A 16,323-nucleotide genomic window follows, 5' to 3' on the forward strand; every position below is an offset into this window, starting at 1 on the left:
ACATATTAGAGGCAGAAACAGGAGTTAGGAGGGGTAGAGGTAGACCTAGATTAGATTACTGTTCGCAAATAGTTAAGGATGTGGGCTGTTCTAATTTTAGGGAAATGCGAAGTTTAGCTCAGGATAGGAAAGAGTGGAAGTACGTGTCCAACCAGTTTTATGACTGACGACCTTATGATAATGATGAAGTGTAAAATGGTTTATTAAAAATGAGAGATATAAGAGTGACAGGCATGCATAAACAGCAATAGATATTAGGATCTTGGTGATTACTGATTATTTGATCTACTATTAAGTTTCACCCACTTAAGGTTTGTGTATGATCGGTCATTTTTCTGTTTTGTCAATCATGTGTCCTGTAAATATTAGATGATATATATTTAATATTTGATGAATGAACAAAATTAAGCACGTTTCCGATTAATTATTATTGAGATAGGACTCCCACACGCTATATTAGATTATTTAGTTTGTTAACAAAATAGGGAAAGTAGATGGTGTGTACCTTGATAATAAAGAGAAGGTAATTGTATTGACGTTATCAAGGTTTACATGAATGTGCAATTTGCTCTAGAATTAAAAATCTCAGTTCGATTGATTTATTAGATAAATTGTGTACGTGTTTCGGAACGCATTTCCTTGTTTTTTACTTGTCTGGTGTTTAAACGCTATAAATTTCTTTGAGGTATCGACTTTTAATTCGTGTAAATTACTTATTGGTATATATATTTTGTGCGTTAGTTTTTGCTACCAATGCCTACTGTTTTAGCTTATATTATATTGCCGCTAGGTTTATGGGTTTGAAACTTGAAACCTACATTTTTTTAAACATTTGTTTAAATGAGACCAGAGTCCCAGAAATATAGTTTTCAGTGGTCTCGTTTTCTTAAGCTACTCAAATTATCTTTTTACACCTTCATTTACAGGCTTTAGTTAAACGTAAACTTTTTTGTTTAGATATTTACTTATTCAATATTTATTAAACTAGTATATGGAAAAAATATTTGCAACTCTCTTAAAGAAGAATATGATTTTTATTCGTTCATTTAACTCTCAACTCCTTCTTCAAATCCTGGTTTAGTTTTAATGTGACATTTGGTATTTCATTTTTTGTTATTAACTGTTCGAATGAGATGATGGATAAGGACATAAGATATAAACAACTATTACATATATATATATATGAGGCGAGAAGTTAGATTTTCAACAGTTACGGCTGTTTTCGATATCTAGGAAGTCAGATAAGTCAGGATTGAAGGAGCAGTGGAGATATGAAACAAAGGATAGCGGAGAATAGAATAGCTTTTAACAAAAAGGAGTCACTTAATTTAGTAATTCGAAAAGGATTGTTAAAGGTGTATGTGCTTTTAAAGGTGAATGATGAGGATACCGTGGATAGAGAAGGTTAGAAATGAAGAGGTGTTAGAAAGGATAGGTGAACAGAGGACTCTATGGAAGTCAATAAGAAATAGGCGAGATACGTTAGTAGGAAACCTTTTTAGGCACGAAGGACTAGTCAGGGGCATATTAGAGGCAGAAACAGGAATTAAGAAGGGTAGAGGTAGATCTAGATTAGACTACTGTTCACAAATAGTTAAGGATATGGGATGTTCTAGTAGTTTTAGGTAAATGCGAAGGTTAGCTTAGGATATAGGAAAGGGTGGAGATAGAGTCTTAGGACTGACGACCTTATGATAGTGACGGCTTAGAATTAAGATACAATGGCTACTTTTATTTCCATTATTTGCTAATTAATTAAAATATGCATAATGAGTCAATCATGCGTTTCAGTGCCCCTCTTTGGTGATCAATTATTCATTGTTTTAGTACGCGGCTATATGTGCATGTATTAGGTAATGAATTTAAGTCGGGTCTGTTCACGTATATTGGTAATTATAAAGCAATTAATTAAGATTATCATAATTGATTCTTATTCCAAAATATGAGAAATATAAGCCCTTTTGCGACACCCTGTTCACACATTAATCAAATTCCTAATTCAATTTATGTTACGTCTTCATTTTTAATTCTTAGCTCTNAATTCAAAAGGTTTTCCGTCGCAAAGTATGTTATAAGCTCAGAATTCGATAAAACCCAAATTCTAAAGTAAAAATGCTTTGATGTTGAAGGGATTCAACATCATAAGGTCGTCAGTCCTAAGACTGGTTGGACACGCACCTCCACTCTTTCCTAACGTGAGCTATGTTCGCATTTCCCAAAAACTAGAACAACCCACATCCTTAACTATTTGCGAACAGTAATCTAATCTAGGTCTACCTCTACTCCTTTTAACTCCATTTTATTTAAAGCTATCTCTAACTTCTCCTTGCTAGATGTGAATACTGTCATATAATCTGCAAATCTAAACATACTAATCTTTTGCTCCTGTATATGTATCCCTACAGTTGTATTGTCTTTAATAATGTTGATCGCGTCTTCGATCTATAGATTAAAAAGTAGCGGTGACAGTGTGCATCCCTGTCTGACTCCCTTCCTACTATTTACTTATCTACGTTGCAGCTCCAGCTCCAACATCCNGTTATAATTCAAAAGGTTTTCCGTCGCAAAGTATGTTATAAGCTCAGAATTCGATAAAACCCAAATTCTAAAGTAGAAATGCTTTGATGTTGAAGGGATTCAACATCATAAGGTCGTCAGTCCTAAGACTGGTTGGACACGCACCTCCGCTCTTTCCTAACTTGAGCTAATCTTCGCATTTCCCCAAAACTAGAACAACCCACATCCTTAACTATTTGCGAACAGTAATCTAATCTAGGTCTACCTCGACTCCTCTTAACTCCATTTTATTTAAAACTATCTCTAACTCCTCCTTGCTAGATGTGAATACTGTCATATAATCTGCAAATCTAAACATACTAATCTTTTGCTCCTATATATGTATCCCTACAGTTGTATTATCTTTAAAAATGTTGATCGCGTCTTCGATCTATAGATTAAAAAGTAGCGGTGACAGTGTGCATCCCTGTCTGACTCCCTTCCTACTATTTACTTATTTACGTTGCAGCTCCAGCTCCAACTGCCTGTTGCTCTTTATGCAAACTAAGTATCACTCTTCTATCTTTGTAACTCATCCCTACATTTTTAAGTAAACTTAACATCTTGTCCACTTGACATTGTCAAAAGCATTTTCTAAATATACAAATCCTAATTACACNTAATTTATAATACTTTCAAATCGGGGTAAACTAAAAATTATCGGGTCTAAATGTTTCTATCCGAGTGTATACTTGGTTGCATATGCATATATTTTAATCAGTGGGTAACCCCGTCAAAATTTGGCTAGTATAATTTTAAAACGGTGATGCTCGTTACAAGAAAATAAAATTGTTTGTGGTGCATCCGGAAAATACACCCCCAGGGTGACTTTGTATTTGTAAAATGGTATAGTGAGATGAATTATTTGTAAGAAAGTTGAAGAAGTTTATGCTTTGTTTATTGGTATTGGTTGTACATTGTACTGTTAAAGGATGAAATAAGTGAGTAAGTGTTCACTACCCCCTGTTTAACGTGACGCCATTGTATGTGTGTCTGTCCAGTGAATTGTAAAATATAAATCGTTCCGCGCCATTGTTAAAGTCGAACCATTTTTATGGGCATTACAGGTGAAATAGGATTTCGAAGCGTTTAGGTACTGCTAAAAGGTGCTATTGTGTGATGCACAAAACCGAAGACGAAATAAATTTCGGAAGAAATACGATTACATAAATATAAACGGTCCTCAGTGCGGCGTTTTGGCAATAAAACTGTAATCTTGTAAAGATCATCGGCATTGCAGATAATCTTATTTTTATTACTTACCATATAACACTTGTCTACACTCCAGTTAATTCTTCGTTTCTTCGGCTCGGTCGGACCGTCGTGGTTTAGGTATCGTCGTAAATGACACAGATAATCTTTCGTCAAAAATTTTACCCTCTGTCTCACTATGTCAGATTATTCGTAATTTATATCCGCCGCTGATACAAAGTATCAACAACAGCCTATTACTTCGACTTATTCACTTCTTTATTCGAACTGTTGTGGCCCCTTCAAGAAATGTCGGCCAATATGAGAATTTCGTTATATTGTCTATTGTTTGACGAATTAAGTTTTATCGTCGTAAATGTCCAACTGAAATACAATTCGTTCTGTGTTTTTCGACTTTTACATAATCCACAAACTTTATGACTACTTTCGCTAAACAATTTGGCTAAAAATACCCGAAATGTAACACAAAGTTATATCTTCCAAGAAGGATTATTACTGACTTGTATCTTTTTTTTTATAATAAGGACTACCTAAACCTAAATAATGTAAAGACGAAACAAAATAATTTCTTGAAACAAATTATTTTTGTTTTCGTATTTTTCAAAATGGACTTCAAGGAATGATAGCATTATGGATTTTATTAATTTACACTTCTGTTTTGAGACTACAGAATCATAAGAATGTTTATTACTAACAACTAATACAAAAGAAAGGAAAACATTGACACATTTTATTGTAATAAGTTTTTTAATTTTTGTTTATCGAACGAATACTTTTCGTTCTTCTTTGAAAATAATATTTAAATAAAGATCGGTAGGTAATTTGTATATCACTTTTATTTACAAATAGGGTAGGTACAATACAATAAATTATTTAACAATTTCAATGAGCTAATGGAGCGTTTTTTTGAAATATAATACTATTTAAAGTTATTGCTTTCCGGAGTATCTATTATAGAGATGAACAAAGAACAGAAAACTTACAATTAAATAATATTTATTACGAGTACCTATAGCATATACGTAAAACGTATATTAGTTAAAGCTGTTTCATGTAAGTTTTAACGTGCTGCTATTAAGATATTTCAGGATATTTTTATATACGGCGTCATGATTTAGGTATATTTGAAAAATTGTACTTTACAAAACACGATTATTAGAAAATGTATTGATGTCATAGCAATTCATAGAAAGAATTTAGGTATTTACGCCTAAATTGTATTATACTGTAATTAAGTGATCTAAAATTGAAGGAACTGATTTCCCGAAAGTTTTTCTTTTCGGTTATAAGTTATAAGTGCGAAGTTTAAAATTTAGTACACGCTGGACAAAAAGAATATTGTTTTTATGTTTTGATTTGATGAAAGTATTTGAACGAAAGAATTTTGTTGAGCACCCTGTTACAAATTGTATCTAATATATATTAGTACATGAATAAATAAAAAAAAATAGTAAATTGTTCAAATAAGACGCCTATATAAACGAACATTTTATAGGTTTTTTACGATAAACCTAATAACTGTTATAAGAATTACTATCAGTCATTATACTGGAACGATCGTAGTACGTTATTACTATAGTTATTAAACTTGATAGAATGTAAAGTCTTTTTATATCTAATTATCTATAACTGACAATGAATTGCGTGAGCAGATTAGGTTTTCTTTATATCGAAAGTTTACTTCATATTTTTGAACTAATTTATAATACTTATACAATCACCTAAATATTTTAAACTTTACGTAATTTTCATTGTTATTAAAGGTTCCTAATAGTTGAAATAAATTGAAAATTTCGTTCTATCTTGTTTTAGGTTTGTAAGAAAATACATTTTCATTCTATTTTTCTGTTTATTAACCTTTTTCTTTTTGCATCACATTTGATACACCGATACCTACCATATGAATTATAATTTTTTATATTTACATAATTTTCGTTTCGATGGGCTATTGCTATTTAAAATCCTTTAAAGTAGGTACCGCATTGAATAGATTCACCCTAGCCTCTTCCTATCAATACGTTAACTCACAAATTGTTTTGACACTTCACTATTTTAATACTTAACGTTTGTTTTCTGAAGAGGGCAAGAATTACCCTCTACCCTCTATGTTGCATTTTTGAAACAATCTGTAAAAAATACTACAAAATCGTAAAATGTAGCATCGTGCTACAGATGGCGTTTACTGCGCCATTTGTAGTATTTTCTAAAACGCACTGTTAAGACAGCAGGTAAAAGTTGGTCTGTGTTCTGTCAAGCTGCCTGCGACGCGCTGATGAGATCCATAAAGATCGCGTCTGGCAGTTTCGACAGAATACAGACCACTTCGAATTATTTTAATCTGTAAAAAATTATTTTGATTTAGGTAGAATCTTGGGGCACGGTTAGGTTTGGTTACGTTAGTGTTGATTGATATATTAATGACAGATCTTCAACAAATCACATGGCCTAAACAGGTTAATCGGTATGATAGATATTTTTTAATTTATTGAGAATTCCTGATGAAGATTGTAGATTAAAGAAAATCTAGGGCGTCGTTTTGCTGCATCATTTATTGAATTGAATCAAGAGAGTTCCTACAATAATTTTTGAAAATAGGACAAGGAAGCATGTTCTCTATCACTATTTTGTCTGAAATGTAATTTATTTGAAGCTATTAGGACCTTTTGAGTTACGTGAGGTTTAGCTGACAATGAGTAAACAGTGAACTGAGATATTTGATAGATGATAACTCACTTATTCCAGTGTTTGTAAAAATACGCACAGCCTTTAGATTACGGGCCACTATCAGAACTTTTACTAGTCGACTGTTGTTGTTGTTCACTACATAACATTTGACGTTCTTCACATACCGCATCACTAAAAGTTTGTTTAGTTTGTTGAATTGGTTGCGATTCGTTCACAGTGTAAGGTATCGTAGGAACACAGCGCATAGGTAAGGGTGTTGCTGGGAACGTGCTGGAGAAGAGTCCTCCTGGTACGAAGGGCTGCGGCCCCAACATAGCCGGCGACATAACTGGAGCCATCGACATTAAACTAGCCGCATATTCCAATAGAGCTGCTTGATGATGAACCAATTCTGAATGTTGTGAGAATGGTACACACCACTTGGAAAACAGTTCACTCTCGGAAAGAGTTGGATGCGTTACTGGTGGAGGAACTTGTGCCTCTGGAGTGGCTTTCTTATCAGGCCTTATTATGCTATCTATGCTGAAGTTCTTAATTGTATTAGAAGTCTTTGGAATGCTACTTTCGGATTCAGAATAGCCAACCGTTGTACTAGGAGCAGGAACTGAAGAGGACGAGGACATCCCCGGAAAAGTTCCAGGTTGCATCTTTACTAAAGAGTCTAACTCTTTCGAAACGTTTTTGGGAAGTTTGAAACGTTTTCTTCGTCTCAAGAAACTTCCGTTTTCAAACATGTCTAGAGCGGCTGGATGTAAAGCCCAATAAGCTCCTTTGCCGGGCCTATCGGGCCTTCTTGGAATTTTTATGAAGCAATCGTTGAAGGAGAGGTTGTGCCGAAGTGAATTTTGCCATCTCTGAGTATTGCGACGATAGTATGGAAAATTGTCTGTTATGAAGCGATATATTTCTGAGAGAGGTAGCATTTTTTCTGGCGAACTCCAGATAGCCATAGCCGTAAGTGATATATAAGAATATGGAGGCTTTTGGTCTCCATAAGTCTCCCTGGAAGGCCGAGGCATATCTGGAAAGAGAAAATATTGTGACCATGTAGCATCCTTGACGATATAACTTATACTAATTATTTATTAGATAAGTGCAAAATAAATAAAAAGAAGTCACTTCTGTGCTCGCGAACGGTTAACTTAGAAATTCGAAAAAGGTTGTTAAAGGTGTATGTTTGGAGCACGGCTTTGTACCGGTGCGAAACATGGACAGGGGGCTCGGCGGAAAAGAAAAGGTTAGAAGCGTTCGAAATGTGGTGTTATAGGCGGATGATGAGGATATCGTGGGTAGAAAAGGTTAGAAATGAAGAGGTATTGGAAAGAATAGGAGAACAGAGGACTCTATGGAAGTCAATAAAAAATAGGCGAGATAGGTTGGTAGGACACCTTCTCAGGCATGAAGGTCTAGTCAGAGACATATTAGAGGCAGAAACAGGAGTTAGGAGGGGTAGAGGTAGACCTAGATTAGATTACTGTTCGCAAATAGTTAAGGATGTGGGCTGTTCTAATTTTAGGGAAATGCGAAGTTTAGCTCAGGATAGGAAAGAGTGGAAGTACGTGTCCAACCAGTTTTATGACTGACGACCTTATGATAATGATGAAGTGTAAAATGGTTTATTAAAAATGAGAGATATAAGAGTGACAGGCATGCATAAACAGCAATAGATATTAGGATCTTGGTGATTACTGATTATTTGATCTACTATTAAGTTTCACCCACTTAAGGTTTGTGTATGATCGGTCATTTTTCTGTTTTGTCAATCATGTGTCCTGTAAATATTAGATGATATATATTTAATATTTGATGAATGAACAAAATTAAGCACGTTTCCGATTAATTATTATTGAGATAGGACTCCCACACGCTATATTAGATTATTTAGTTTGTTAACAAAATAGGGAAAGTAGATGGTGTGTACCTTGATAATAAAGAGAAGGTAATTGTATTGACGTTATCAAGGTTTACATGAATGTGCAATTTGCTCTAGAATTAAAAATCTCAGTTCGATTGATTTATTAGATAAATTGTGTACGTGTTTCGGAACGCATTTCCTTGTTTTTTACTTGTCTGGTGTTTAAACGCTATAAATTTCTTTGAGGTATCGACTTTTAATTCGTGTAAATTACTTATTGGTATATATATTTTGTGCGTTAGTTTTTGCTACCAATGCCTACTGTTTTAGCTTATATTATATTGCCGCTAGGTTTATGGGTTTGAAACTTGAAACCTACATTTTTTTAAACATTTGTTTAAATGAGACCAGAGTCCCAGAAATATAGTTTTCAGTGGTCTCGTTTTCTTAAGCTACTCAAATTATCTTTTTACACCTTCATTTACAGGCTTTAGTTAAACGTAAACTTTTTTGTTTAGATATTTACTTATTCAATATTCATTAAACTAGTATATGGAAAAAATATTTGCAACTCTCTTAAAGAAGAATATGATTTTTATTCGTTCATTTAACTCTCAACTCCTTCTTCAAATCCTGGTTTAGTTTTAATGTGACATTTGGTATTTCATTTTTTGTTATTAACTGTTCGAATGAGATGATGGATAAGGACATAAGATATAAACAACTATTACATATATATATATATGAGGCGAGAAGTTAGATTTTCAACAGTTACGGCTGTTTTCGATATCTAGGAAGTCAGATAAGTCAGGATTGAAGGAGCAGTGGAGATATGAAACAAAGGATAGCGGAGAATAGAATAGCTTTTAACAAAAAGGAGTCACTTAATTTAGTAATTCGAAAAGGATTGTTAAAGGTGTATGTGCTTTTAAAGGTGAATGATGAGGATACCGTGGATAGAGAAGGTTAGAAATGAAGAGGTGTTAGAAAGGATAGGTGAACAGAGGACTCTATGGAAGTCAATAAGAAATAGGCGAGATACGTTAGTAGGAAACCTTTTTAGGCACGAAGGACTAGTCAGGGGCATATTAGAGGCAGAAACAGGAATTAAGAAGGGTAGAGGTAGATCTAGATTAGACTACTGTTCACAAATAGTTAAGGATATGGGATGTTCTAGTAGTTTTAGGTAAATGCGAAGGTTAGCTTAGGATATAGGAAAGGGTGGAGATAGAGTCTTAGGACTGACGACCTTATGATAGTGACGGCTTAGAATTAAGATACAATGGCTACTTTTATTTCCATTATTTGCTAATTAATTAAAATATGCATAATGAGTCAATCATGCGTTTCAGTGCCCCTCTTTGGTGATCAATTATTCATTGTTTTAGTACGCGGCTATATGTGCATGTATTAGGTAATGAATTTAAGTCGGGTCTGTTCACGTATATTGGTAATTATAAAGCAATTAATTAAGATTATCATAATTGATTCTTATTCCAAAATATGAGAAATATAAGCCCTTTTGCGACACCCTGTTCACACATTAATCAAATTCCTAATTCAATTTATGTTACGTCTTCATTTTTAATTCTTAGCTCTACTCATTACCTTGATTGAATTTAGATGTGCTTGGATCCTAGTACCTGTAGGATTTTAAAACGCCTCTAAGTAAGCGAAGATACGCCATTTAATGGTAAATTCTCTTTAAACAGGATTTTTGCTATTTAGCGGTATGTAGGCAATAATATTCCTTAAGATAAATTGTTGGTAAAAGTGTACAGACAATTGTGTTTATTTATATCCTTTTTTACCAGTCACAGAGTGAGTAACTAACTATAAATACTTGCACAACTAACCTTGGATAAATAATAAAATTCTCGTAATAAAATTCACTTAACTCATGTGCATCACAAAAACTGATTGATAAATATTTTTATCAATATATTAAGGCACCAAGAAGTATCATATTGAAAATTATCATCAGCGCAGTCACTATTGTGTTGGATGGATAATTGCTTATCGTAAGGAGGTACTTGCGTTTTGAAAAAATGAAGTAGGTACTAAATGAGTCATTATACTTCATTTTTACGTCTAGGTAAGCGTTAACCATTTTCTAAATAAATAATCATTATGAGGTTTGTTTTTTTTTTGTATGAGCTACAAAGCTGGTAGAGCATGTAAAAAAGATTCAGTTGTTAAGTACTGGAATTTTTTTCTAATGTAGAAATAATGCATTTATTTAGGGGATGAAGACAAAAATGGGAATATATTTTAAAGATAATGTATCAATCCATTTCCATAGTGATATTATTGTTATATTGTCCCATTTCAAAATTCTAGTTCACATAGGTATAAAAATCTTTGATTTTTTAATTTATTTTGTTGAAAATTATTTTGGGCAGTTATTTTCACGAGGAAATCGTTATAATTCAAAAGGTTTTCCGTCGCAAAGTATGTTATAAGCTCAGAATTCGATAAAACCCAAATTCTAAAGTAGAAATGCTTTGATGTTGAAGGGATTCAACATCATAAGGTCGTCAGTCCTAAGACTGGTTGGACACGCACCTCCGCTCTTTCCTAACTTGAGCTAATCTTCGCATTTCCCCAAAACTAGAACAACCCACATCCTTAACTATTTGCGAACAGTAATCTAATCTAGGTCTACCTCTACTCCTTTTAACTCCATTTTATTTAAAGCTATCTCTAACTTCTCCTTGCTAGATGTGAATACTGTCATATAATCTGCAAATCTAAACATACTAATCTTTTGCTCCTGTATATGTATCCCTACAGTTGTATTATCTTTAAAAATGTTGATCGCGTCTTCGATCTATAGATTAAAAAGTAGCGGTGACAGTGTGCATCCCTGTCTGACTCCCTTCCTACTATTTACTTATCTACGTTGCAGCTCCAGCTCCAACTGCCTGTTGCTCTTTATGCAAACTAAGTATCACTCTTCTATCTTTGTAACTCATCCCTACATTTTTAAGTAAACTTAACATCTTGTCCACTTGACATTGTCAAAAGCATTTTCTAAATATACAAATCCTAATTACACACTCTTTCCTTTTTCTATCGTTTTCTCTATTGTTACCCGTAAAGCTAGAATGACCTCCCGCGTTCCTCTATTTCTTCTACACCCAAATTGACTTTCCCCTAATTGTTCTTCCGCCCTTTTTTCCATCCTCCTCTGTACAATTCTAGTTAAGATTTTTGACACATGGGAAGTTTAGCCAAATGTTCTAAATGTCTCGCACCTATCTGCGCCTCTCTTTTTAGGTATGGTTACTACCACATTCCGTTTATAACCCTCTGGGACTTTCCCCTTCTCGTAAATGTGAGCAGCTAGCTTAAACATACGTCATGATCGCTATCTATATCTGCTCCTGGATAATTCCTATAGTCCTTCACTTGATTTTTAAATCTTTGCATAGAAATATGTAATCTAACTGATATCTTCCTAAATCACCTGGCATCTTCCACGTATAGCGCCTCCTAACGTGATGGTTGAATAAAGTATTCGCGACGGTTAAATTATATTTATCGCAAAATTCTATCAGCCTATCTCCTCTATCACTTCTATTGCCTAATCCAAAAGAACTTGCTATTGCATCGTCTTTACCTTCACCTATTACTGCGTTGAGGTCTCCTACAACCACTAGGATATCCCGCCCTTTAACTAAATTTAACACGTCTTCTATATCTGCATAACTGCATAAACCGTTTCTACGACCTGTAGGTAGTATTACTGCTTCTACCGGCTTCGAGTTTAATTTAACAATAACTATCCTATCGCTTTTTTGTAAATAATATTCTACACTCTGCCTTACTTTCCTACGCATTACAGTTCCTACCCCCGAATTACCTTCCACCGATCATGTATGTATTACTCTAAAGTCTCCACTCTAGCTTCTGGCCAACGGACTTCACTAATGCCTACTACATATATCTAAATCTAGTCTGGTCATCTCAACTTTGAAATTTTCTGATTTCTAATGGAAGAATTGTTAACCAAAATTTCTGAATTTAACTCTAAAAAGTTGATGAATGGGATTAACTTTAGAGGAACGTTGGTAGCGGATGGTAAATGAACTTTGTAGGGCAAATAATGGATAATGATTTTCACAGGATCGCACAGGACTTCCGATGTGCCCTGCGAATCCACCAAAATTTTTACTAATGAAATTAATATTTTAGCGTACTCAAGTCGGGTAAAGTTTTCAAAAAGTATTGCGAATGATAACTTTATCTATGTCAAGTAAATAAGTTACGTAATTTTTAAATAAATACCTTTTTCTTTATGAAAATTCTCTGCCTCCAAAAGTTTTCCAATGTGAGCACATTTTGGTGTTGGATGACGAGAGGGAAAAAAATAAGAGTCACTCAAGAGCCGCGCGTTGGAAACAAATTTGATAACAACATAAAGAGGTACCTCCGGGTATTATGTCAACAACACTCAGGATGTTTCGCGTGGAAGCCGTGGTGGTTTTGGCGGCTTCTCTTTGAACTCAGATCTACAAATTGGTGCACATTGCGTGAGGGGATAACTTTGAGTTTATTTGTTGTCGGTTGTGTGCGCAAGTGCTCCAATGGGACGGTTGTGCTCGAATCGTTGGGCGGAGCTCAATTTTTCTGAGCACGTTCTATCTACACTCCATTTTATGTTTTGTCTTTGTTCTTCGTTACCTTTTATTAACATTGTAACAGCACAAAGCTCGCCGTCTCATTTTGTTACGTCAATTTAATACCCCATTGTATTTACCAGCCAGTTACTGGGACGGGTACCCACCTATGCATATATAAGAAATCTTGTTAACTGGTGGGCGCTTATTGCGACATCTGTCGAGGGTGATTTAATGATCTAGGATCTTCAGAGCCTACTTTACCTGCACTTCCGTTAAGTACTACACATACTATTTTTCATCAGGCTGGATTATTGCCACAAGACGTTAATATCTAGTGTCATATTATATGCATTTACTACCTCACCTGGAATCGAACCCAGGACCTTTGGCTTTACGCACCAATGCTCTGACCACTACGCTGCGGTAGGTGACACAAGTAAGAACGACGAAACGTACTTATTAGGTCACACATTCGTCGAACCGATGTATATAAATGTATTAATATCATACGAAATACTTTAAGAAACTTTTTATATGTTTCACTGTTCTTGCTGCTATCACCTTTCGTAGCTTAATTAGTGGTCAGGGCATTGGTGCGTAACCCTGGCACTTGAAGATTGGTCAAACATTTATCCAGCATTGACAATCGTATTCCTAGTAGTACTACACCAAATTCGGCGATATGTTAATGTACCGAATCTTAGGACTTGAAGATTGACCAAACATTGATCCACTATTGACAAACCAATACTTGGCTGCTCAGTATTACACCAAATTTGGCGATATGTTAATGTATCGAATCTTAGGGCTTGAAGATTGGACAAACATTGGTCCACTATTGACAAACCAATACTTGATAGCCCAGTATTACACCAAACTCGGCGATATGTTAATGTACCAAATCTTAGGACTTGAAGATTGGACAAACCTTGGTCCAATATTGACAAACCTATCTATGTGGCTGCCCCGTACTACACCAAATTTGACGATATGTTAATGTACCGAATCTTAGGACTTGAAGATTGACCAAACATTGGTCCACTATTGACAAACCAATACTTGGCTGGTCAGTATTACACCAAATTTGGCGATATGTTAATGTATCCAATCTTAGGGCTTGAAGATTGGACAAACATTGGTCCACTATTGACAAACCAATACTTGATAGCCCAGTATTACACCAAATTTGGCGATATGTTAATGCACCGAATCTTAGGACTGGAAGATTGACCAAACATTGCTCCAATATTGACAAACCTATCTATGTGGCTGTCCAGTACTACACCATATTTGACGATATGTTAATGTACCAAATCTTAGGACTTAAAGATTGACTAAACATCGGTCAATCATTGACAAACCAATACTTGGCTGCCCAGTATTACACCAAATTTGGCGATATATAGCTACACATAAAATACATCATTACTGCACCATAAAAAGGATAAATTTAAGGATTTTATGCGCTAAAATAGTGAAATTATTGCCTTCCACAGATTATGAGTGGAAATAAAATAACTTTAACTCAATTAACTTTTCAAGTTAATTCTTAAATATGATTTACGTAATATGTAAAACGAATATAATAATCAATTGGAATAGCTCATTAATCGGCCAAAGAATCAACCAGCGGTCAACAACTTTGACAAAAATATAATCCAACTCTTTAGTGTTTATTAGTCAGTTACTTATTAGGTCATATTTTTAGACTTTCACCTTAAAAATCGCTAAGTAATTGGACAAATTAGATCTTTGTATTTTTCATAATAGAGAACGTCTTTTTCGAGATTGTCAAAATTTATTTTTTTCATATTTTCAGTGTACCTAGCTAAACAAACTAAAACTTAGGTTTAATGATCGAATGCTGTATTTTCTGCCCATCTCTATAGCCTACAGTTACACCCTTGATTGCATTTATTAGATTACCCTACTAGGTATAATATTTATTGATTATTGATATTATTCAATGCCAGCAAACATATTATTGAGCTAAATTGGCAACTTAGTTAGAAAAGCTGCACCGTATGTCGAATTTCATCTTTAATGCAAGCAAACAAAATTGTACAAAAGGTCATTAATATAGATATATTGAATTAGGTAATTTTAAGAAGAATCGACGATACATGTACACATTTTAATAAAAGAACTCAATGTTATTATTATTAGAAAACTGAATGTCATGAATTTTCAAAAATTAGACCGAAATCTGGGATATTCCATGTCCACCCCTTATTCCCGAAAGTTTTACGGGAAAGAGATAAAAAGTAGTGAAACATACAATTTAGTTATTTCATAGAAAATAATAATATTTCATAAACAATGCAAAGTTAAGATGCATTAGTAGTAATTTAACGTTATAAAAATTAGCACAGGGATTTCAACCAAATTTTACAAGTGGATGTCTCTAAGTATATTATTAATTGACTAGTTGCCTCCATGAAATATTTTGTGGTATCGCCGAAGATAGTATTGAGTTTCAAAATGTTACTTTCGTGAGAAAAAATATTTACTTATTTTCTAGTTAGATTATCAGAGTTGCAGTATTTGCTCTGTGTTGGGTTGTCTATATATTATATTGCAAATTACAGTTTAATTTATTGTAAAAGCAAAAATATAAGTCCTTAACTGACTATACATGAGCAAATTATAATTTAAAGAAGAAAATTTATCAATCTACTTCAATGAAATCGAAATTATAGTTTAATTATAGCGCTTGCTTTAAATTATCCCGGCGCCTCCACCAAAATTTCAACAAAATTATTTTTAATTAGACCAAAGGTTTGTTTATGTTTGTGAGCGTCTCATTTTCGGCACTAGAGCGATAGTTTATAGCACAACTTAATCTTAATACTCGTAATTAGTAACTAAATACTTTTTAGTAGCTCCAAATAAAAATGTGTAAGGATTTTTATCCAAACACTACATCTAATAAGTCAATGTTAGTAAGTAATTAATTATTTCAACGAGTATTTCTTTTGTTTGATCGTGATTAGAATTGGGTCTCACATGAAAAAGTTATTTGCATAAGAAAAAAACGTCTATTATTCTTCTTAAGTATAAATAAGTAAAGTATTAGGGTTGCAATATTTGCTGTATGTTGGGTTGCCTATATACAACTAATTTATTGTAAAATAATAATATAATTGCGTATACATGGAAAAAATATAATTTAAAGGCAAAGATTGATCGCGTTGCTTCAATTAAATGGAGATTATAACTCAATTATGGCGTTAATTGTAAATTTACCCGGCGCATCCACCGAAATTTTCAATAGAATTTTTTATTAATTGTTGATAACGTCTGTGTATCTTCATGTACGTCTCCTTTTCGGCAAATGTTATACAAATTAACGAAAAACTCATAATAAGTCACTAAATACTTTTTTGGCAT

At 33.8% G+C, this 16,323-nt stretch overlaps 2 protein-coding genes across 8 annotated transcripts in view; one reads left to right on the forward strand and one right to left on the reverse strand.

The window, feature by feature from the left end:
* The window catches only part of LOC108737595 (nucleolysin TIA-1), a 744,862-nt gene that overhangs the window by 380,018 nt on the left and 348,521 nt on the right, over positions 1-16,323 (forward strand). The window lies entirely within an intron of this gene.
* The window catches only part of LOC108737612 (fork head domain-containing protein FD5-like), an 11,062-nt gene continuing 813 nt past the window's right edge, over positions 6,075-16,323 (reverse strand). Inside the window, exons 1-2 of one of the 3 annotated variants that reach the window (XM_018470554.1) lie at positions 12,599-13,368; positions 6,075-7,474 (exon numbers count right to left, since the gene is read on the reverse strand). In XM_018470554.1, the coding sequence (XP_018326056.1) occupies positions 6,540-7,472 (933 nt within the window). In that variant the 5' untranslated portion in view covers positions 7,473-7,474; positions 12,599-13,368 and the 3' untranslated portion in view covers positions 6,075-6,539. Of the gene's footprint in view, positions 7,475-9,916; positions 10,066-12,598; positions 13,369-16,323 lie in introns of those variants that run through there. The other 2 variants (XM_018470557.1, XM_018470555.1) reach the window with 2 other exon arrangements.

The sequence above is a fragment of the Agrilus planipennis genome, unplaced genomic scaffold (genome assembly GCF_000699045.2).
Source record: "Agrilus planipennis isolate EAB-ADULT unplaced genomic scaffold, Apla_2.0 scaffold15, whole genome shotgun sequence".
In the NCBI taxonomy this organism is placed as follows: domain Eukaryota; kingdom Metazoa; phylum Arthropoda; class Insecta; order Coleoptera; family Buprestidae; genus Agrilus; species Agrilus planipennis.